Consider the following 25302-nt stretch of genomic DNA (forward strand, 5'->3'; position numbering starts at 1 on the left):
AAGCTTCATCGTCTACTGCACATATTTTACCAGCCTGTCCGAGAGCACTAACCTGACGTCTGTGTCTGTCCTCAGCCCGTCTCTCAGCTCTCCAGCAAGGAAAAGCTAAAGCTACACCAGTGGTTATCTGTGTTTGTCCTCGCCGTCCATTGCTTTCTTTTGTTGACTGTAATCCTTCCTCTGAACGCGAATTTCAGGAACGATAATCTCTGTCATGCTGACGTGGTGAACAGTAGAGTTGGTCTGTGTGTCTGTAGTTTAGGAATCAGTTTACCTGTGATCACACCTGTGTACAGCTGGAGGTTTGTTGGTCAGCAGTGGTTCCACATGTTCACACAAACACAAGAAGAAATGGATCCATGGGATCGTGTGTGTAGAAATGAAGGCAGACATGTTTGATGAATAACGTCCCGTCTCTCCTTCCGCAGGTCCGTTTCAGTTAAACCAAGGTAAGATGTCAGCATCATGTGACACTTTGAAAAGATCCCAGAGTATCTGAAAACACGGTGAGACCTTTTCTATCCCTCTGTCTGTCTTTTAGGGAATTTCCTGTAACGGGGTTGCCATGGTAACCACATCACCACACACCTGTATGTCGAGGACAAACATCTGCAGACGTCATTTTCCCATCTTTCCCTTTCTGTCTTTTTTTCTTAATCAAATTTAAGTTTTTAGATGTTACAGTGGAATCAGAGCATTAAACTTTGTTAGCATGCAAATAAACTTTATTTCTACAACACTTTTCACAATAAAGGTACAAAGTGCTTTAAATGACCAGCTGATTCAGTTTGAGTTATTGTGCATAAACAGTATCTGTGTCAATAAAAATAACTTCTGTTTTGTCACAGGTTCATTCTCTTATCTAACTGAGGCAGTTTTGGATTGTGTTCATTAGTTTGGATTACAGCTTCTTCTTTGTGTGTTTTCATCTTTCCTGTATAATTACACTTTAGCTTATTAGCCACAGACATCAAACAAATAAAACATTTTATTGATATATTTGAACTTAAATAGCTGCATCAGATCTTAGCAGGGCTCAACAAGTTCAGGCTCTCTGCATACAGTCTGTAAGGAGCAATGTGGGAGTTACAATAAAAACCTTCGGTCACATGACTTGTTCATGAGACGATTAAAAAATAAACACTTTTTGACCAAACAAAGAAAACACCTCAGTTTTACTTTTCTTACATTCAGTTAACAGTTTATTTGAAGATTTCAACCCTTTTCTTGAACAGCACCAGCGTTTTTTTCTTGAGACTTTGAACCCACCACTATCTCTTTGGACTTATTCTCATGCTTCATATTTGGGCACGGTGCTGTTATCTTATTACATTTCTAACTAATGGAGCATCAGCTGTGGTAGAGACTCACAGTTGTGAATTCATCTAGAAATAAACTGGATTTATAAAAGTGTTTGAGTTTCAGTTTCTTGCCAAGTCAAGACAGAAGTAGATAGGAAATCAGTAGGATGCTAGGTGACTAGCTGCTCTCAGTTTCCATATAATATTTGACAAAACACACCTGAACACTGACATACAGATCATTTTCATTTTTATTAAAGGTCAGTAAAATACCCTCTTATGTACAGAGTTTAATCTGTTAATCTTTCATGTTAACTTTGTTCTATATCTGTAATACATATAAACTCAATACTATAAAAACATACAGCATTGTACAGACTATCATTTCTAGAACTCATCAAGGACACAAACAATAGTAAAAATGTTCCTGTAAAATTAATCCCTTAAAAAACACTTACATTTCTGTAAATCCTCTTATTTTCTGTCTTTGATAACTTGTGGAGTCCCTCAGGGACTTCCCATTAAACCTTATTTAGCTTTAAAGAAATAGATATAATTAAACCTCCTGTTCTCTGTCTTAAATATATAGATCCAGTATGTGTTTAGCCTAGCTTAGCACAAAGACTGGAACTAATCTTATAATTCCTTAGTTGAATTCTGATTTCGTATCATCTCCATCCTGTGACAAAGGGCTTCTCTGCGACGAGTCTAAAACAAAACCTGGCCCGATGGCTCCACACTGTGCATGACTGATGATCCAGTGTTTAATACTCAGACGGTCTTGCTCATTTCAAACTTCAGTAAAACATATACTTGGTATCAACATATACTGACTTAGAAAAATACTTTTCTGTGCAAATATGTGTTAGGGTGTCAGTGAATGCATCACAGACTGGTGGTTGTTGTATTGATCGATACTGGGAACACATCAGCTCTTACTTACTTACTGAGACCCCAGTCTGTGAACAAGTTATTTTTATTTTATTTAAGATATTTTGAATGAAACAGGTGTGTGATTGTAGATGATCCATTGTTCATCTACATGTAGAAACTGAGTCTGATTGTCACTGTGAGACTGAGCAACAAACAACCTGCAGATCAGCAGAGTTCATCAATTACAACATTGGCTGCTTGAATGTAATGGAGTGAGCAAAACGAGCCAATCAGCATCAAGTCTTTTGATGCCTGCAGTAAGTCAATTCTAAGACACTTATCAACTAATTAAAGAATATGACAAAAAAAAGAAAAGAAGAACCCAACGAGAGTTTTGATTTTCAGTTTGTTTGGGCACCTTAAAACGTTTTCTTGTCTGAATGTGAACAATGTTCATGTTCAGTTGAGCAATTTTCTGTAAGTAAATATTTTTGGTATTCTCAGGCACAGATTTCGAGTGAGAGTAAGAACAGTGGATGAGTTTGATAAAATTGCTGTAAAAACAAGCTAGAATCACATAAAATCCCTGCTGAAGGCATCACATACATAAAATTCACCAGGCTGTCGGGACGGGTAAGCCCAAAATCTTTATGCGTGTCCACGTCGTGTGTAAATCCTGTTTGGTGTGAGATGTTTTCCTTGGGGATTAGTTCTGTTATTTAGCTCCTGAGAGATCTTTGAATACCAAAACACCTGGAACTGTCATGTCTTTAGGAACAGAAAGCAGAGGCCGAATCCCCAGGGACCGGCGGGTCATGGAGGTCATGAGTTTTCAAGGTTCTAGAGATATTTTATGTGTTTTTGAGGTGCCAGGCAAGCAGGACACTGTTTGAAGATTGTTGGTCTGTTGCAAAATCCCAGCTTGTCTTGTCTCCGGATGCAAGAAATTCTCAGCTTAGAACCAGTCCAGGGTTTTAGGTGGTTCCACTCAGGTTCTACCTGTGTAATTTAAGGCTTAGTGGTCTGATGGTGAGACGGAAGTATCGTGTAGCCAACAGATTCCAGGTTAAACCCCTGGTGAACTTCAATATCCACAGAATTTCATATAAATTGAGGAGATGATTGGTTCCAGAGTTCCAAATGATGTGGAACCTGTGCAGATAGTTCTCACTCAAAGGTATCCTATCTGTGTTATATAAGGCTTGGTGGTCTGGAGCATTATGTACTCAACAGGTTCCAGGTTCAACCCCTCATACATTTAAATATCCACAGAATTTTTATTTAAAAAAAGGAGGAGATGATGTTTGAGTCCAGAGTTCTGGAAGGATCTGGAACTTGTTGGGAAAGTCCTTTCTCAAAGTGTGAAATTTGGAGGTTTTAAGGTGCCAAGTAAGTGTGTTTTGCTTGGTCTGTTGTGTTTAAAGAGCAGTGAAGCTGCTGGTTAAAGTTTCAGAATTAGTCCAGAGTTCTAGATAGTTCCACTCAAGTTCTACTTGGATCATTTAGAGCACAGTGGTTCGAGAAGGGTGTCATGCAGTTTCCAAGTTTAATGCCCACAGCTTTAATGACCATACATTTTAAAAACAGGAAGAGGAGATGAGTTCGGGTCCAGAGAGATCTACAAGGTTCTGGAAAGATCTGGAACTTGTTGGGACAGTTTTTGCTCACATTCGAAATTTGGGGTTTTTTAATTAATTATTTGCATTGGAACACAACTCAAGTTTAAGGTTTCAAAACCACTCCTGGGTTCCAGATGGTTCCACTGGGGTTCTACCAGGATCATTTCAAGCACAGTGGTTAGAGAGGGGCCTGGTGAAGCCTGCAGGTTCCAGTTTTAATCCCCCAAGAACCTGAATGTCTATTTAATTTTTGTGATGCGATAGGCATTCAAGTGATGATGTCTGGTTCCAGAGATCTACATGGTTCTAGAGGGATCTGGGATTTGTTGGAAGAGTTCTCGCTCAAAGTGAGATGTTTTGGGTTTTTTAAGGTGCCAAGAAAATATGTTTCATTTGGTCTGTTGCCTTGAAAGAATAGCAAAGCTGCTCTCAAAGGTTTCAGAACCAGTCCAGGGTTCTAGGTGGTTGCACTCAAGTTCTATTTGGGTAATTTGGGCACAGTGGCTAGAAATGGGCATCTTGTAGCCAGCAGATTCCAAGTTCAATCCATGGTGAAGCTGGGTTCTAGAGGAGGTGATGTTTATGCCCAAAGTTTGAAAACACTTTGACACTTTGGAAGATTTTTGGCAGGTCTCGTGATGTTTGGGAGGCTTCCAGGAGGTCCACAGAGGGTTCTGGAAGGTCCCAGAGGTGCTCCAGGAGGTTCCCCCTACCTCTGAGAGAAGACGGTCTGAAACTCGTTGAGCATGAGCTCCACTATTTGGCTCTGGAAGACCATGTTGATCGTCATATTGGCTGACTCGGTCTGGGGGCGGAGCAACGTGGGGCCCAACACGATGGCGACGCTCTGAACCGACATCCTGTTAGACTCCTTGTGCTCAATCACCCTGGAGAGAGAGAGAGAAGTTCAAGAATGTGTTTCCTGTTTCAGTGTGAGCTCTGTTAGATTCGCAAGTTGAGCAAAGGTGAATTTTTTTCATCATCATCACAGTACCAGACTACAAACTACAGCATTGCTCAACATTTCTTTATTCAGTATTTCCTTATGAGAGAAAAAGTCTTCTGTTCTTATTCATACTAACTTACCCTACATATTAATTTGATGTCACTGATACCTATTGCTTATTTGCTTTCATGTATGTTACCATGTGATACACTGTGACATAACATCCTTTCTTGGTGTTGTTGTGGACTGAAGGCAAACGTGACCATACACTTAGTCCTGGTCAAACTAAAATGTCCTCCAGTCTAGTTGCACAAAGAAAAACTGTCCTAAATCCTAACAGACAGACAAGATAGATGTCTGAGTTTATCAGCTACACAGAGCTGTTCAGGTCTTGACTATTTTCAGTAGGACCAGTTTGTGAAATAAGGATGGTCTTGGGACCCTTAATGGACACCTAGGACCCCCTGAAAACTGTACTGTAAAGTTTATTTGTATGCATTTTTGAGCACTGTTGCACTGTATTAATTAGCATGGACATACATATGCCCTCTGCATTTTAAAAAGCCTTTAGTCCAGTTAACATAAACCATTCCATACACAAAAGTCCTTGTTTCAAAAAATTAAAAACAGTCCTTACAATCACTAAAAAAATATATTTTTAAATGGAAAGAATTTTTCATTTCAGAAGAGTTCCTAAGATATTTAAACTTATTTGAAAATGTTTACAGGAACATTTATTTTTATGTTGTTGTACTTGGTTCAATTGACTGATCATGATGTAGTCTGTTTTAGAAGCATCACATATGGCATAGGACCCCTGAATGTTTTAAGGTATTTTGCAAACTGAGAATGACTCATTCATCTGATGTTCTGGGTAAATTAAGACTCTTCAATCTAAACTAACATGTCCAACAAGCAGAAGAAAGAAAATCCTTTTAAAAGCCTTCCTGCAACCTCTAAAACCTTTTTCCCTTCTCTTCGCTGTAGTGCTTCGTTAGCAAACTAGAGATTCATTTGAGTTTTCTCTCAGCGGTCAGAGGGTGATGTTTAGCTAAGAGAGGTGTCCTACATGCCGAGTCAGTTGTCTTCCCCGATGGCACACAGGATAAAGGAAAGAAATGTATGCGCTAATATCCCACATTTGTCGGATCGGGCCATTTTCAGGCTGATATGGTGATGTCTGATCCCGTCTGAACCAGACGCAGAGCAGAATTCTACCCCAAAAACACCTCAAACATGCCAACAGGTTCATCAACAAGCTGCGTGCTGTGAGTGTTTGAGGTGAATCCGTACCTCTGGCTTACTATCATCCTATCATTGGTTAATGAGTATAAAAACTAGTCCTCTGACTTTTGTTAGTCCAGGTTGTAAGAAGCCTCAGAGGGAACTCACCTGCGCAGGTGTTTGAACAGCAGCTCCATGGTGTCGTGGTTTGGCAGAGGCAGAGAGCGAACCAGGTCCCTCATGTAGGAGACTCTCAGGCTGTAGTCTGGGACTTCTGCATGGAAATAAACACACAGACCTGCTTCTAAACACTGACAGGTTCAGTTTCCAGACGACACTCCTACAAACAGATGCTTTCGCTAACAAGGGACCCGAAACATTTTGCACTTTGGTGCACAAACCTCAACAACTACAGGCCAAATGATCTGTGGATATTCATGTTTCTCATGATGGTGGTGACTCCGTGACCATCAGCACAACGTTTTTTAGCCTCATTGTGGTCTAGTTTGACATGTCACGGCAAAATCATTTCCAGCAGACTGTAAACCAAACTGGTGTCTGTCTTGGATCAGGTCTGACTGTCCTCTGGTCCCTTTCAGGTTTGGGTCTCTTCATTTCTTTTAAATTAATTTGTGCACGTCAGGTTCAGGTAGCTTTTTCATTCAGATTGGATCCTGAATTTTGGACCCATGAGGACTTCTACTCCCCACACCTGACTGGATGAATGCACAACTCGCTGGACTCTTGTTGGTTTTCACCTCTGAATGTGAAAGCGGAAGAATATGCAGCTGCTCTGGAAACGTTATTAAGTTTCTCCTAAACTTTCCACCAAATCAGTTAATAAACGTGAGAGAGAAACAGTTTAGATCCGAAGCACAGATTTAAAGTTGTTCAGCTTGGAGACGCATCATCTTCTAACCGTTTGACTGAATCGTTTCTCAGTGGATGTTTTTCAGACTTAACTCTCGTAGTGAAAACAGAACTTGTCAGATGTATTTCGGCCGTGTGGCGCTAAAAGTTTGTACTTTGTATCAGACTTATGTAGGAAGATGTATTTTCATATGATTGATACCAAAGAGCTTTAGCTCATGTTAATGTTTCACCGTAAGACTGTAATATTTGTCTCCATGTATGATTTTAACATCTGCCAGATTAGTGTTTCGTGGCTGTGGTTTAAACGTATGTGTAACATGTTGTCGGCTGTGCGTGAGGCGTGTATAGTATGTAATGTAGGGGTTTTGTGTACTGACGGATGGCAGCGATGAACTTGTCGAAGCAGCTGAAGGGGAACAACGGCTCTGGAAGCTCCCGCAGGAAAAGCTTCAGAGCTCCGGTGATCACATGAATCTCCTCCCACTGTCCGTCCTCCAGGTCCAGCTGCTCCTCTGCAGGGACAACAGGGAAATAATGACAAAGAAAACGAACGAGTAACCTTCAGTTTGTGGACAGACAGACAGACAGTTTGTTACCATGATCAGCTTTGTGTCGTAGTTTCTGGATCACAGCCAGGTTTCCGCTCACTCTGTAGATCCCGTCCACATCCAGACCTGAACACACATACACACAATTACACACACACCAGTCTGCTGTGTGTTTATTTGTATTAAATGTGTGTGTCGACTGTGTGTTTACCTCTCCTCTCCACCGCTCTGATACACTTCTCCACAAATTTGGGAATGGTGGTGTTTTCTCTGTGACAGAGTGTATCCAGGTGGCAGCCGAACACGTTATCTGGACCACAGAGGAAGAAGTGACGATGTCTTGGGTTTGAATATTTCACTCAGCGTTAAAATTATACACAAGATATAATGATGCTGTTCACATGTTGGACACGTCATTGTGCATCATCGCGACATAACTCACTATTCATTAACGGACTGCGTTTTAACACACCGGTTACTTTCCTGATCACTTCTGGAGCGGCTGTGTTTAATCAGACCTTCGGTAAGTTTTGAGAGGACTATGTTTCTGTCTGATGACAGTCTGGTCACCATGGAAACAGGCTGAGATGTCAGGTTACCTCTGATGTAGCCTTTCTCTTTAACGCTCTGCAGCGTCGGCCTGCGCTGGAGGAAACGTCGTAGTTTGGTCCGAACTCGTGTCTGCTCAGAGTCGACTGTTCCTGATGAACTCCTGCTCGCTAAAACAGAGAAGAAGAAGAATATCGGAGGTCTGAGCGTGACAGGAAGCAGACTTACAGACTCTGAGGAGGTGTTTTAACTTATTTTGGTTTAATATAATTAATTTATGTAAGTCATGTATACTTCAAAAGATCTGATACTGAAACGTCATTTACAAATAATATGTATAAGAACACATCAAATACCTGCCAATGGAAACATCTTATTATTACTGTCAAGTCAAGTCAACTTCACAAGTTTGCCTCAAACGCCTTTACAGTCTGTAAAGCACATGACACCCTCCATACTTACACCCTCATTGAAGATCATTGAAGCTTTTATTTTGAAGTTACGAGGAAGCAACCTGCCACTTGTTTTTGTGAACGTGAGGTGCATACGTTTTATTTGGTTTCTGCACTGTTAAAGCTGCAGTACTCAGTAAAAGCTGCGATCAGTTAAGTACATGCAAATATTAATTCAGAATACCCTGCGTGTGCTGGAAAAAGTTTTAGTTTTAGTTTTAGTGGGCTCAGTTAACAACCTGACATCACATCAACATAACGTTTACCAAACTGTGTCTACTCAAAGTTCACCAACACGTTTAAAGAGCCTCATTTGTTTAGTTTGAAAGCAGCAAACAGTTTCAGAGTTTGCTGTTAATCTCATTTTACAGTCGGCAGAGCTCTGATGACGGTGACGACGCGTCAACCAGCTGCTGATCAGCCTTTAATAAAGAATATTCAACTAGAGCTGATCGTATCTGTATACTGCATTTCCTCCCCCATGGTACTTAACTTTAAACGAAAACAGAAGGTTGGTTCTTGACCTTTGAAACACCAGCTGACAAAACAATCTCAACTCAAAGTCCACTTTCTCACTTCTATCGTAGAAAAGGTTTCAGTCGCAGTCGTCTGGACGCTGTTTTCAGAATCAAGACGTTTCGGCTCCCATCCGGAAGTCATTCTCAATTGTGAAAAAATGGGACGGGAACTGGAAATTTAATCTACTCTGTGTTACATAAGCCCCGCCCTCAGGAAGGAATCTACCTGAGTATCTGTTAATAGCTAACTATTAACACTCCTGGACGAATGAGGGACTACACGTCTCACTTTCTCACTTGTTCTGGTGCTTTTGACAGTATTACATTATCTTCATGATGGAAGTGTAGATATTGATGGATGAAAAGTCCTGGAGATCGACTGCAACCGAGCGAACTCCCTCTGCTGATGATGACCATGTGATGAGGTCAGAAAGCAAGTGGACTTTGAGTTGAGACTGTTTTGTCCACAACATACAAATTCCTAGATTGTGGACTCACATGTCTTCTTCCTGTCTTTGTCCTCTTTGTCTGAAGCGGCTTCGTCCTCGTCCTCTGACGGATGCTCGTGTTCCTGAAAGAGTTCAACTGAATGTCCTGACCCCAGATCTGTTTTGTGCTAATGTTATTAATTATCGGGTTTATCTGTAAAGCACTTTACAAACTGGGTCCTGATTCTTAGGAGACAATGTGGGAAGTCCTCACAAGTATTACAAGTACTTCATCATAGCAGTGTGTGTGTGTGTGTGTGTGTGTGTGTGTTACCAGCTGTTTGATGGCATCCTGCATCACTTTGAGCCAATCACTGATGATGCTCTCCGTGTCGTACTGCATCAGATACTCGCAGCCGTGACGAGTCCTCAGCTGCACACAAACACACCCACATGTTACTACAGTAACCACGGCAACACACCGAGTCGTAGAGAGGCAGGGCTCCGGTAACCACGCCAACCATGGTGGCAATGATAAATCACATGATGAGAGCGGTGACGATGAAGCCGTGCATTTAGAGCAGACTGTAACCATGGTAACAGATTGTGTACTTCTAGAATAAAAAGTAACCATGGTAACAGCGACGTGGAACCCTTAGGTCAGACTGTAACCATGGTAACAGATGGCGTACCTCCAGAACGTTCTTTTTGGATGACTTGTCCTTGGAGGCCCAGCCCACTGAGGCTCCTCTCAGCTCGACGGTGTATTCTGGGACAATCTGTGAAGATTTACTCTGAAGAACAGGAAGTCATCATCAGCTTCATCATCAGCGTTCTGGATCACTTGTTTGTACAGATTCAAATCAAATCTGAGCTTATCTGCATCATATTTGTTTACATGTTTAATATCACGTTGCCGACAGTGTTTTGTGTCGCAGTTGTGCAACATGTTTAATGCCACTTTCACCTTCTTTACTAACACAAATGTTAAAAGTCAAAATATAATTAAACAAGAGTCTAATTCCATGCTAGCAGTGCTTTGAGCTAAATGCTAACAACAGCATGCTAACATACTCACAGTGACAATGCTAACATGCTGATATTTAGCAGGTATAATGTTCACCACGTTCACCATCTTTGTTTAGCCTGTTAGCATGCTAGCATTAGCTGGTTAGCAGTAAACACAGAGTGCAGCTGAGGCTGATGGGAGCGTCAGCAGCTCTGCAGGTGTTTGGTCAGAAACCAAAGTGTCGGACACGTTAACATGCCAACCTGATGGTGGCGCTAGATGGAAAGTCAGAGGATCAGCAGAGTTATTACAGTTCATCCTGAGGGGAGCATGAACGATGAAGCACGTTGGTTCTTACAGCGTTCCCAGTCGGGGTAAATTTGGGGTCTCTGTGGAAGGTGAGGATCCCACCGTGGAGGACGGTCCAGGACTGACTCCAGTTCTTCCTGTCAGCAACAACACAAACAAACAAACAGACAATAAGACAAACTGAACAAACTGCGTCACATGTGGAATCTCATCTTCAGCTTCTTCCATCAAAACTTTCTTCAGGAGAAGAATCTACAACGTGACTGCACAGACAAACGGAGAGTCTCACCTGATCTTTTTGCCGTTATCAGCTACTTTGGTCTTGTTCATGATTCCTGCTTTCTCCAGCAGATGGCTCTGCAGACACACAGGCACACAGACAGGTGAGTCTTCAGGTTTCTTTAAACCTGCAGGTCGGCTTTGAAATGTGACTCCTGTGTAAACATGGGAGTGGTGTGTGTGTGTGTGTGTGTGTGTGTTCAGTCTTCTCTCTTACCTGCAGCTCAAACACATTTTTATTTCCGTGAATATCTGAAATCTACCTGAAGACCTTTTTACTGATGAGTCCTGGAAACATTTGACTTCACTGTACAAACATATAACTACACAACCGTTAGAACGTCATCAAGGCAAGTTTGTATCTCTGCAGACCGGAGGCTAGCTAGCTGACGCTGTCTGCTTATCAACTCCTTGATCATAACAGAATATAGTAACTTAAACATTTTAGAAAGGCCACCGCAAGAAAACGTGTTCTTTGTTTAGATCATCAACAAAACAATGGATCGTAGACGTTTGTTCCTGGCTTCCAGCATTAGCTAGTGTAGCTAGCTAGCCTTCATTTTCCCAGGATCGTGCCCGGTAAGCGGAGAAGGGTCCAACTGCAGTTCCCTCCCTTTCTGAGGCCATTTGTTCTGTGAGCCAATGGGGTTTGAGCATGTGCAGCAGGGTCCTGTTGTATGGAGTTAGCTACGTAAACTTCACTTATTTCACCTTAGCAGTTGACCAAAGTCTGTTTCTGAACAAATGTGAGATGAGAAAAAAGCAATCCAGTTGCTGAATCTTCACTCATATCAGATCTACAAGGCTGAATTTAAAAGTTTGTTCCAACTTTCGTAAGGCAAGGGCACTACTGCACTTCTGGTTTCCACTCCTATTCTAGCCTGTTAGCTTACTACTGTAATTTCCCATAAAGGTTAGCAAGTTAGCTAACATTAGCCTGCAGTTTACTGCACACAGCCTGTGGCAGCTCATTAGCCGCCAGCTTCTAGCTTTCCAGCAAATGCTGTTCTAATAAACTTACGAAACAAGGCAACATTACTTCTTCGTGTCGAACCTCCCACTTCTCCTATGAGAAAGACGATTAGTCGAATTGAAAAGTGATTGACAACTGGTTCCGGCGGCTTATTGGTGGAATTAGTTTTTGATTGACAGAGGACTGTAAGCCTCTGATTGGCCAAATTAAAAATAGTTACCCCTCCCATTCAAAGTCTCCGGTCTGCAGAGACACCCTACTCCATCAAGGACCTTAGAAACTCCTCAAACTCTAGAACATCATTAGGGTCCCCTGGAGTCTCTTGAATCTCTTAAAAGACCCATAGAACCTCCTCAAGCATCACTAAAAGATCCCCAAGGACCTGTTCAATAACCTCCACAATGACCCACAGTGCCTACTTAAGGACAACTAAAACCTCCTCAAGGAAGATCCGCAAGGAACCCTAAAAACCTCTCATAGGCCCCTTAGCGTTCTCAAAGACCCCCAACACTTCATCAAGAACCTGTAGAACATCTTTAAAAACACCTTAAAGTCCTGAAGGTCCCCTAGAATTTCCTCAAGAATAAGAACAACCTAATCAAGGACCCTGAACCTCATTAACACTCCTCTAGAACCCACATATACTTCACATAACACCCTGGATCTTTCACAGTGATCCACAAAACCTCCCCTTGATACTCCTCAAGGAACCCTAGATCCTTCTCAAGGACCTCTAAATCGTCCCCAAGGACCCTTTGCAGTCCTGCCCGAGGACATCTGGCTGGGTCAGTATAGTCTTTTAAATCTCTTCTTAAAGAAAGTTTTTGATTTTACTTTACTTGACTGGATTTAGGTTCATCTTCTTTACTCTGCTCCAGTTGATGTCGTCTGTTACCTAAAAGTTCCTGTTCCATTAGCTCTTAGATTTCATTTTAGAATTGGTTGATTTTAATTTGTTGTCTTGTGTGAAACTTGGGTTTATTGAAAAGTGCTTTATAAAAAACAATTATCTTCAACGTCACCCTGACAACCATCAGACAACCATCAGAGAACCATCAGCAGAACCATCAGAGAACCATCAGAGAACCATCATCAGAGAACCATCAGCAGAACCATCAGCAGAACCATTGGCAGAACCATCAGAGAACCATCAGCAGAACCATTGGCAGAACCATCAGAGAACCATCAGACAACCATCAGAGAACCATCAGCAGAACCATCAGAGAACCATCAGAGAACCATCAGCAGAGAACCATCAGACAACCATCAGAGAACCATCAGCAGAACCATCAGAGAACCATCAGAGAACCATCAGCAGAACCCAACCAGCGCTTCAGAAGTCTCAATACACATGATGAATGAATGTTAATGTGTGGTTAGGATGGTTAGAGGACTTTCTGGGCAGGATTCTGAGTCTGAGGTCCTGCCAGCGCCCCCTAGAGGCCGCAGTGTTCATTACAGCCACATCAGGATGTTACGAGATGGTAATAATAGTACAAATACTTGTTGTGATATCTGTCTCAAAGTGTTGGGCAGCATCCTTCGGGAATGATATTTCTAAATGTTTTGAAACGTCCTGATGAGGCTGAAGCCGTGACACCGAGGAGACACCGCAGGGGGCGCTGACCGGCCGACCGGCCCCGAAAGTTCCCTTCAGGTAACGAGTTAGTTAAATGAAAACAAATGTGAGTTTGATTCTCCGTGTGTTAGAACAAACGTTAGTAAAACCTGGTCTGCTAACAGACGGTTTCCATGGCAACTGCAGGAGATCTGACACCACCGCTAATTTCACCCAACAGACACCCAGCAGCCAATCAGAGCCCAGGACCTACGTGCAGCTGGTGGGAGCCTGTGCTCCGATTGGACAGATTCCTCTTCAGTCTGTGCCTATCAGAGGGCTTGATGAGGGAGAACAGGATGACATCACAAGGTGTCGACAGATGAATGAATGAATGAATGATGGGCAGAAGATGAGCAGGTGTCGTGGCTCTGAGTGTGTCAGTGGGACAGGTGAGTGTGAGTCTACCTGTGTGCTGTCGGGGGGCAGCTTCCTGTTGGACACCTCGGTGAGGTCGGACACGTTCCTCCGGTGGCTCGGAGCAAACGTCTGTAACAGAGAGAATTTATTATCGTCTTGTTCGCACATCCTGTTTGCAGTAGAGTTATGTTGGTTTGACTCACGTCTTCGGCCACGGTGTGTCTCCAGTTCCTGACCTGTGGACTCGTTCTCTCCTCAGAAACTCCATTTCCCATCAGCCTTTGGGGCAAAGGCGGAACCTGGAACAATCAATTCATTTAGAAATGAGAAACCAGGCGCACAAACCACCTGACTCCCCTACAAACTGACTGATCTATTGATTGATTACCTCCTGCAGCCTCCACTGGGAGCCGTTTCCATCTTTCAGGTCCAGCTGAGCTCTGGGAATCAGACTCACGGGCCGCTGAGGATTCTGGGAAAAGAACCAGGGACCAACTGGAGATTAATCGTCAAAGGTGATGAGAGATTCACCTGTTGTTACATCAACGTAATCTTCTCGTGTGTGTGTGTGTGTGTGTGTGTGTGTGTGTGTGTGTGTGTGTGTGTGTGTGTGTGTGTGTGAGTGTGTGTGTGTGTGTGTGTGTGTGTGTGTGTGTGTGTGAGAGTGTGTGTGTGTGTGTGTGTGTGTGTGTGTGTGTGTGTGTGTGTGTGTGTGTGTGTGTGTGAGAGTGTGTGTGTGTGTGTGTGTGTGTGTGTGTGTGTGTGTGTGTGTGTGTGTGTGTGTGTGTGTGTGTGTGTGTGTGTGTGTGTGTGTGTGTGTGTGTGTGTGTGTGTGTGTGTGTGTGTGTGTGTGTGTGTGTGTGTGTGTGTGTGTGTGTGTGTGTGTGTGTGTGTGTGTGTGTGTGTGTGTGTGTGTGTGTGTGTGTGTGTGTGTGTGTGTGTGTGTGTGTGTGTGTGTGTGTGTGTGTGTGTGTGTGTGTGTGTGTGTGTGTGTGTGTGTGTGTGTGTGTGTGTGTGTGTGTGTGTGTGTGTGTGTGTGTGTGTGTGTGTGTGTGTGTGTGTGTGTGTGTGTGTGTGTGTGTGTGTGTGTGTGTGTGTGTGTGTGTGTGTGTGTGTGTGTGTGTGTGTGTGTGTGTGTGTGTGTGTGTGTGTGTGTGTGTGTGTGTGTGTGTGTGTGTGTGTGTGTGTGTGTGTGTGTGTGTGTGTGTGTGTGTGTGTGTGTGTGTGTGTGTGTGTGTGTGTGTGTGTGTGTGTGAGTGAGAGTGTGTGTGTGTGTGTGTGTGTGTGTGTGTGTGTGTGTGTGTGTGTGTGTGTGTGTGTGTGTGTGTGTGTGTGTGTGTGTGTGTGTGTGTGTGTGTGTGTGTGTGTGTGTGTGTGTGTGTGTGTGTGTGTGTGTGTGTGTGTGTGTGTGTGTGTGTGTGTGTGTGTGTGTGTGTGTGTGTGTGTGTGTGTGTGTGTGTGTGTGTGTGTGTGTGTGTGTGTGTGTGTGTGTGTGTGTGTGTGTGTGTGTTGTACCGGTGAGAAGACGGCGTCTACAGGATAATCTTCCTCTGGCAGCGGAGGCTTCAGTTTGATCAAAGAAACAACAGTTATTAAAGATTAAGACTGTTTAATAATCATAATAACTAATAATAATAAACGTGGTTCCTTTAGCACACGAGCGAAAGCTGCGACTGCTGTCAGATTCTGTCTTTTAACTTCTTTTTAAGATTTTAAGATCTTTTTTTGACGTCAAGATATTTTCAGTCACACAAAATATTAAACAACAGAAACTCAACATGAACTTGTGAGCGACAGCAGCCGTTTCACACGGCGGCGCCCTCCAGAATGACGGATCTGCGACGCCGTGTTCTGCTGTGATTTAAGGCCCTAAGACTTCCGTGATCTTGACCTAATCCAGAATGACCTCGGGATCGTACCGGGCCGTGGTCGGGCCTCCTGTTGGCTGCGGTTCCTGGGGGGGGTGAGGAGGGTGAGGAGGGGGACGGTGGCTCTGGTGCGGCCCATGACGTGGCTCCTGAGGTGGGGTTGTAGTAGTAAAACCTCCCTGAGACTTCGTCCACCAGCTGCTCCCAACCACAAGAACCCTGACAGGAAGTCAGTTACAGTATATTTGATTAGCGTGTGATAATGTAGCATCACATATACATACTATTAATAACATTAATGCTGCCTTTTTATTATGACATGCTTTTATTCTTGTTCCATTACCATTTTAACTTGTGTTTCAGCAGATGCTACAGGTGAAAAATAACTTTTTGGTTAACTCATGGTTAAACCGTCCAACAAACACATAAATACATGAATCTAATATTTCAGACATTAACAGCTAAATGAAGTGAGGTCGAAAGCAGCTGCAGGAGACCTGGACTTCGTCGTGACTTCAGTATTTGAGGGTTACAGTTTACAGTCTGTAACTTTTTAAAGGTCTTGCATTTTCTTAGCTTCTAATACCATTTAAAAAACTGTAACACAGGTGTGTTTACACAAGAGACGAAGAAGAAACAAATCCTCTGACTCCTCTCTGGACGAGCGCTCTACTGTACCTGTCAGAGCCGCGTCCGGACACTAGGGGCCGCAAGTCGGATATCAGGTCGTAACTGCTGCTAACTGCTGTTAGCAGCTAGTTAGCTCAGTTAGCCATGCAGCTAACTTAGCGGTTCTATTAGCTGACTGAGTCCTGAACTTGCACCAGAACCAGTTTGACAGCAGGGAACGCAGTCCCGAGGTGGTTTACTGCTCAGCATTCAGTCTGGATATCAGGACGGAGTTTAGGCGAAGTTTTAAAGGCTGTTTGTCCTGCTGAAGTGTCTCTGAGCACAGCAGTGACCCGTCACCTGCTCCTCGGTGACATGCGAGCTTTAGCTGGAACACACCTGAGCGGCTCCGATTACATCTGATTCAACTTTAACGAGCTCAGAGAGTCGCAGCGACGTGAAGGGAAAGATGCTGGGATGACGAATCCAGGAGGGGAAAATAAGAAAGCTTCCGTGTCAACTGGCACTTCAACTCCTTTCAGTTCAGGAATTTCATCAACCACTTTAATTTCTTTCAATTCTTTTGTCCCTTCAACTGTTTTTGGTCCTAAAAGTTGATCTGCCACTTGACTCGTTCCATATATACACATGTATACATATATATTTATATATAATCTATGAAAATGTTCAGTCGAACACTGAAAAACACCTTTGGTTCAGACCTATCAGAGGGCAGCTTACCTGCCATCCGTCCTGCGAGCTGAGGGGGGAGGTGGGGCTTATCATCCCGGAGGTGGAGGAGACGGAAGACGAGGGGGTGTGGCCTGTGGTGGAGGGGGCGTGGTCCGGTGGAGGTGATAAGGGGAGGGCGGGGCCAGAGACGGTGATCTGAGGGAGAGCCGGTTTCTTCCGGCCGGAGACGTTGGCGTAGATGGGCGAGGTAGGGTCGAGCGAGCCGTGGTCCTGCAGAGAGAGAGAGAGGCAGAACTGCTGGAGATGAAGAGGAACTCAGAAGAGACAGAGCGAAGGAAACGAGTTCAGCTCATTAACAGCGACAGGAGGAAGCTGCCGGCCGACAGGAAGAACTCCTCCTATGTTTCATAAACACACACACGAGTAAATGACACTGAAACAACAAACACACTCAGCAGCAGCACACACACTTCCCCTTCAATCTGTGATGATCAGAGCTTAAACGTTTAAATACACAGACATCTTCAGACTGTTTGGCTTTTTACTGAAACGTTTCAGAATATAATTCTACGTTATTAACATGTTCACATGTTAGAAGCTCTTGAACGTGATGATGGAGACGTGACCGTCAGTCAGCCGAGGACAGATGAGACTTCCTCTCCTGTTGTTTGGAGAAGTGGAAATCCTGGAAATCCTGGAAATCCTGGAAGTCGAAATATTGCAGAAAGTTTTTCTGAAGCAAATCTGAGCTTCATTTGGATCCATGGAAAACCTGCTCGAACCAAACCTGTGTGTGTGTGTGTGTGTGTGTGTGTGTGTTGTACAGCACATATACTGAGTCAGAGGTCGGAGGTCAACTCAACAATAACCACCTCAGTTTCACATTAACCTGAACACACTTCAGCTCCTGTCAGCTGACTGGAGATCAGCTGTTACTCTGAAACACGTCTGTTTTCACGTAAATACGCAACAGATACATAAATCTTCATCAGCCTCCAACACTGCAGCTGCACCAGCTCTTAATGAGGTGCAGCTTCCACACTTCCATTGCTTTCTGCTGGTTTTTAACAAAATGAACCAGCCGCTTCAAGTATAGCTCGGGATGTGTGAACTTACCCACAATGCCTCTCTCTCTTTGTTCCTGTAAAGTCTCTTCAACATCAAAGTCCATCAAAAACAAGTCAGAAAGCTTTATAATCCGTCTGTGACTGTTTCATGTTTCCAGACGGCAGCTCTGCCTGCAGGCTGTAGCCCCGCCCCTCTATCAGTAGCCCCGCCCATCTCTGCAGGCTGTAGCCCCGCCCCTCTATCAGTAGCCCCGCCCATCTCTGCAGGCTGTAGCCCCGCCCCTCTCTGCAGGCTGTAGCCCCGCCCCTCATCTCTGTAGCCCCGCCCCCGCCTCCCTGCGGGGGTTTTGCACCAATATGACTCTACAAAGGCACTTTAAGCTTTCCCACCTCACATCACTTCATCAGCGGCCGAGCTCGTCCTGCTGCACAATGTCATTTAAACTACTTCAAACACATTTTCTGTTCTGCAAATCCTTTTACATATCGGCCAACATCAACATCAACATCAATATCAATATCAACATCAACATCAATATCAATATCAATATCAACATGAATACCGCTCAACACACTTTGCAGCGTGGTAAACCTTGTTTCCATCGTTTGGTTGGTTGGCTGGAATTTCTTTTGCTTAAACAGTTTTTATTCAGTTACATAAATAACTGAATGAATTAAATGATTCATTAAATTGTTGCTTGCGATGAAGCAGGAATTGAAAAATGTGAGTAAAGCAAGTTTAAACTAAAAACTCAGCAGAAGTGTTTTTACCTGTGATTCACTTCTCCAGAGACAAATGTGGAAACTACAACGCGTTTCCTGTCATCACACGCTTCTGCTCGACCTCGCCGCTTTCACTTCCTGTGTCGGAAACAAACGCCTCGGGCTTCAGGAGACCCGGCGGAGGGACGACGGCGTGCCGGGGAAACGGAGCGGAGCGGCTTAGTTGTGTCTTTTATAGTTGACACTAATGTACCTTTCCCTCATTATACTAATCTAAAAATAATAATAATAACCGGATCAATTAACACCAGCCAAGAGGTTTGTAACGCTGTGGACCAGCAGGTGACCAGCAGGGTGGACCAGCAGGTGGTCCAGCGTGGACCAGCAGGTGGTCAGGTGGACCAGCAGGTGGTCCAGCAGGTGGTCCAGCAGGTGGGCAGGTGGACCAGCGGGTGGTCCAGCAGGTGGACCAGCAGGTGGTCCAGCGGGTGGACCAGCAGCAGCGGGTGGTCCACAGGTGGACCAGCGGGTGGTCCAGCAGGTGGACCAGCAGGTGGTCCAGCGGGTGGTCCAGCAGGTGGTCCAGCGGGTGGACCAGCAGGTGGACCAGCAGGTGGTCCAGCGGGTGGTCCAGCAGGTGGACCAGCAGGAGAAGCCTTTCTATCTCTGGGTTCATTGAACTGTGCGTAGATGAAACAATCTGTCTTCAGGTGCTTCAGGTGGTTCAGGTGGTGTTGAGTCTCTGAGGACAGTTTCAGGTGGTGTTGAGTCTCTGAGGACAGTTTCAGGTGGTGTTGAGTCTCTGAGGACAGCAGAGCTTCAGGTGTCGTCACGTTCTGTAGAAATCACCTTTCATCCTCTTCATCACGTCGACCGACAGAAAATTAATTATTAACTATTTTGTTGGTTGAAGTCGTTTTTCATGTAAACCGATCAATCGATGAATGGATCAATCATCAGCTGCAGCTAAACTTTAACACTTCAACTTCGTTCACTTCGGCTTCTTCAGTATTTCAACTACACACACACTCACACACACACACTCACACACACACACACACACACACACACACACACACACACACACACACACACACACACACACACACACACACACACACACACACACACACACACACACACACACACACACACACACACACACACACACACACACACACACACACACACACACACACACACACACACACACACACACACACACACACACACACACACACACACACACACACACACACACACACACACACACACACACACACACACACTCACACACACACACACACACACACACACACACACACACACACACACACACACACACACACACACACACACACACACACACACACACACACACACACACACACACACACACACACACACACACACACACACACACACACACACACACACACACACACACACACACACACACACACACACACACACACACACACACACACACACACACACACACACACACACACACACACACACACACACACACACACACACACACACACACACACACACACACACACACACACACACACACACACACACACACACACACACACACACACACACACACACACACACACACACACACACACACACACACACACACACACACACACACACACACACACACACACACACACACACACACACACACACACACACACACACACACACACACACACACACACACACACACACACACACACACACACACACACACACACACACACACACACACACACACACACACACACACACACACACACACACACACACACACACACACACACACACACACACACACACACACACACACACACACACACACACACACACACACACACACACACACACACACACACACACACACACACACACACACACACACACACACACACACACACACACACACACACACACACACACACACACACACACACACACACACACACACACACACACACACACACACACACACACACACACACACACACACACACACACACACACACACACACACACACACACACACACACACACACACACTCACACACACACACACACACACACACACACACACACACACACACACACACACACACACACACACACACACACACACACACACACACACACACACACACACACACACACACACACACACACACACACACACACACACACACACACACACACACACACACACACACACACACACACACACACACACACACACACACACACACACACACACACACACACACACACACACACACACACACACACACACACACACACACACACACACACACACACACACACACACACACACACACACACACACACACACACACACACACACACACACACACACACACACACACACACACACACACACACACACACACACACACACACACACACACACACACACACACACACACACACACACACACACACACACACACACACACACACACACACACACACACACACACACACACACACACACACACACACACACACACACACACACACACACACACACACACACACACACACACACACACACACACACACACACACACACACACACACACACACACACACACACACACACACACACACACACACACACACACACACACACACACACACACACACACACACACACACACACACACACACACACACACACACACACACACACACACACACACACACACACACACACACACACACACACACACACACACACACACACACACACACACACACACACACACACACACACACACACACACACACACACACACACACACACACACACACACACACACACACACACACACACACACACACACACACACACACACACACACACACACACACACACACACACACACACACACACACACACACACACACACACACACACACACACACACACACACACACACACACACACACACACACACACACACACACACACACACACACACACACACACACACACACACACACACACACACACACACACACACACACACACACACACACACACACACACACACACACACACACACACACACACACACACACACACACACACACACACACACACACACACACACACACACACACACACACACACACACACACACACACACACACACACACACACACACACTGCGCACACACACACACACACACACACACACACACACACACACACACACACACACACACACACACACACACACACACACACACACACACACACACACACACACACACACACACACACACACACACACACACTCACACACACACACACACACTCACACACACACACACACACACACACACTCACACACACACACACACACACACACACACACACACACACACACTCACACACACACACACACACACACACACACACACACACACACACACACACTCACACACACACACACACACACACACACTCACACACACACACACACACACACACACACACACACACACACACACACACACACACACACACACACACACACACACACACACACACACACACACACACACACACACACACACACACACACACACACACACACACACACACACACACACACACACACACACACACACACACACACACACACACACACACACACACACACACACACACACACTCACACACACACACACACACACACACACACACACACACACACTCACACACACACACACACACACACACACACACACTCACACACACACACACACACACACGCAATAACACACACACACACACACACACACACACACACACACACACACACACACACACACACACACACACACACACACACACACACACACACACACACACACACACACACACACACACACACACACACACACACACACACACACACACACACACACACACACACACACACACACACACACACACACACACACACACACACACACACACACACACACACACACACACACACACACACACACACACACACACACACACACACACACACACACACACACACACACACACACACACACACACACACACACACACACACACACACACACACACACACACACACACACACACACACACACACACACACACACACACACACACACACACACACACACACACACACACACACACACACACACACACACACACACACACACACACACACACACACACACACACACACACACACACACACACACACACACACACACACACACACACACACACACACACACACACACACACACACACACACACACACACACACACACACACACACACACACACACACACACACACACACACACACACACACACACACACACACACACACACACACACACACACACACACACACACACACACACACACACACACACACACACACACACACACACACACACACACACACACACACACACACACACACACACACACACACACACACACACACACACACACACACACACACACACACACACACACACACACACACACACACACACACACACACACACACACACACACACACACACACACACACACACACACACACACACACACACACACACACACACACACACACACACACACACACACACACACACACACACACACACACACACACACACACACACACACACACACACACACACACACACACACACACACACACACACACACACACACACACACACACACACACACACACACACACACACACACACACACACACACACACACACACACACACACACACACACACACACACACACACACACACACACACACACACACACACACACACACACACACACACACACACACACACACACACACACACACACACACACACACACACACACACACACACACACACACACACACACACACACACACACACACACACACACACACACACACACACACACACACACACACACACACACACACACACACACACACACACACACACACACACACACACACACACACACACACACACACACACACACACACACACACACACACACACACACACACACACACACACACACACACACACACACACACACACACACACACACACACACACTCACACACACACACACACACACACACACACACACACACACACACACACACACACACACACACACACACACACACACACACACACACACACACACACACACACACACACACACACACACACACACACACACACACACACACACACACACACACACACACACACACACACACACACACACACACACACACACACACACACACACACACACACACACACACACACACACACACACACACACACACACACACACACACACACACACACACACACACACACACACACACACACACACACACACACACACACACACACACACACACACACACACACACACACACACACACACACACACACACACACACACACACACACACACACACACACACACACACACACACACACACACACACACACACACACACACACACACACACACACACACACACACACACACACACACACACACACACACACACACACACACACACACACACACACACACACACACACACACACACACACACACACACACACACACACACACACACACACACACACACACACACACACACACACACACACACACACACACACACACACACACACACACACACACACACACACACACACACACACACACACACACACACACACACACACACACACACACACACACACACACACACACACACACACACACACACACACACACACACACACACTCACACACACACACACACACACACACACACACACACACACACACACACACACACACACACACACACACACACACACACACACACACACACACACACACACACACACACACACACACACACACACACACACACACACACACACACACACACACACACACACACACACACACACACACACACACACACACACACACACACACACACACACACACACACACACACACACACACACACACACACACACACACACACACACACACACACACACACACACACACACACACACACACACACACACACACACACACACACTCACACACACACACACACTCACACACACACACACACACACACACACACACACACACACACACACACACACACACACTCACACACACTCACACACACACACACACACACACACACACACACACACACACACACACACACACACACACACACACACACACACACACACACACACACACACACACACACACACACACACACACACACACACTCACA

The 25302-nt window shown here is 45.3% G+C and overlaps 1 protein-coding gene across 2 annotated transcripts in view; it reads right to left on the reverse strand.

The window, feature by feature from the left end:
• Window positions 1-970: 970 nt before the first annotated feature.
• Window positions 971-25302, reverse strand: part of arhgap27l (Rho GTPase activating protein 27, like) — a 39228-nt gene continuing 14896 nt past the window's right edge. The window contains exons 4-21 of one of the 2 annotated variants that reach the window (XM_044181241.1): window positions 17098-17319; window positions 15799-15966; window positions 15395-15442; window positions 14268-14351; window positions 14083-14178; window positions 13928-14008; window positions 13734-13799; window positions 10939-11006; window positions 10699-10786; window positions 10024-10125; window positions 9666-9764; window positions 9402-9474; window positions 7984-8103; window positions 7596-7694; window positions 7433-7510; window positions 7214-7348; window positions 6132-6237; window positions 971-4680 (exon numbers count right to left, since the gene is read on the reverse strand). In XM_044181241.1, the coding sequence (XP_044037176.1) occupies window positions 4503-4680; window positions 6132-6237; window positions 7214-7348; window positions 7433-7510; window positions 7596-7694; window positions 7984-8103; window positions 9402-9474; window positions 9666-9764; window positions 10024-10125; window positions 10699-10786; window positions 10939-11006; window positions 13734-13799; window positions 13928-14008; window positions 14083-14178; window positions 14268-14351; window positions 15395-15442; window positions 15799-15966; window positions 17098-17319 (1911 nt within the window). In that variant the 3' untranslated portion in view covers window positions 971-4502. The remainder of the gene's footprint in view (window positions 4681-6131; window positions 6238-7213; window positions 7349-7432; window positions 7511-7595; window positions 7695-7983; window positions 8104-9401; window positions 9475-9665; window positions 9765-10023; window positions 10126-10698; window positions 10787-10938; window positions 11007-13733; window positions 13800-13927; window positions 14009-14082; window positions 14179-14267; window positions 14352-15394; window positions 15443-15798; window positions 15967-17097; window positions 17320-25302) is intronic. The other variant, XM_044181242.1, reaches the window with a different exon arrangement.

The sequence above is a fragment of the Siniperca chuatsi genome, linkage group LG21 (genome assembly GCF_020085105.1).
Source record: "Siniperca chuatsi isolate FFG_IHB_CAS linkage group LG21, ASM2008510v1, whole genome shotgun sequence".
Lineage (NCBI taxonomy): Eukaryota > Metazoa > Chordata > Actinopteri > Centrarchiformes > Sinipercidae > Siniperca > Siniperca chuatsi.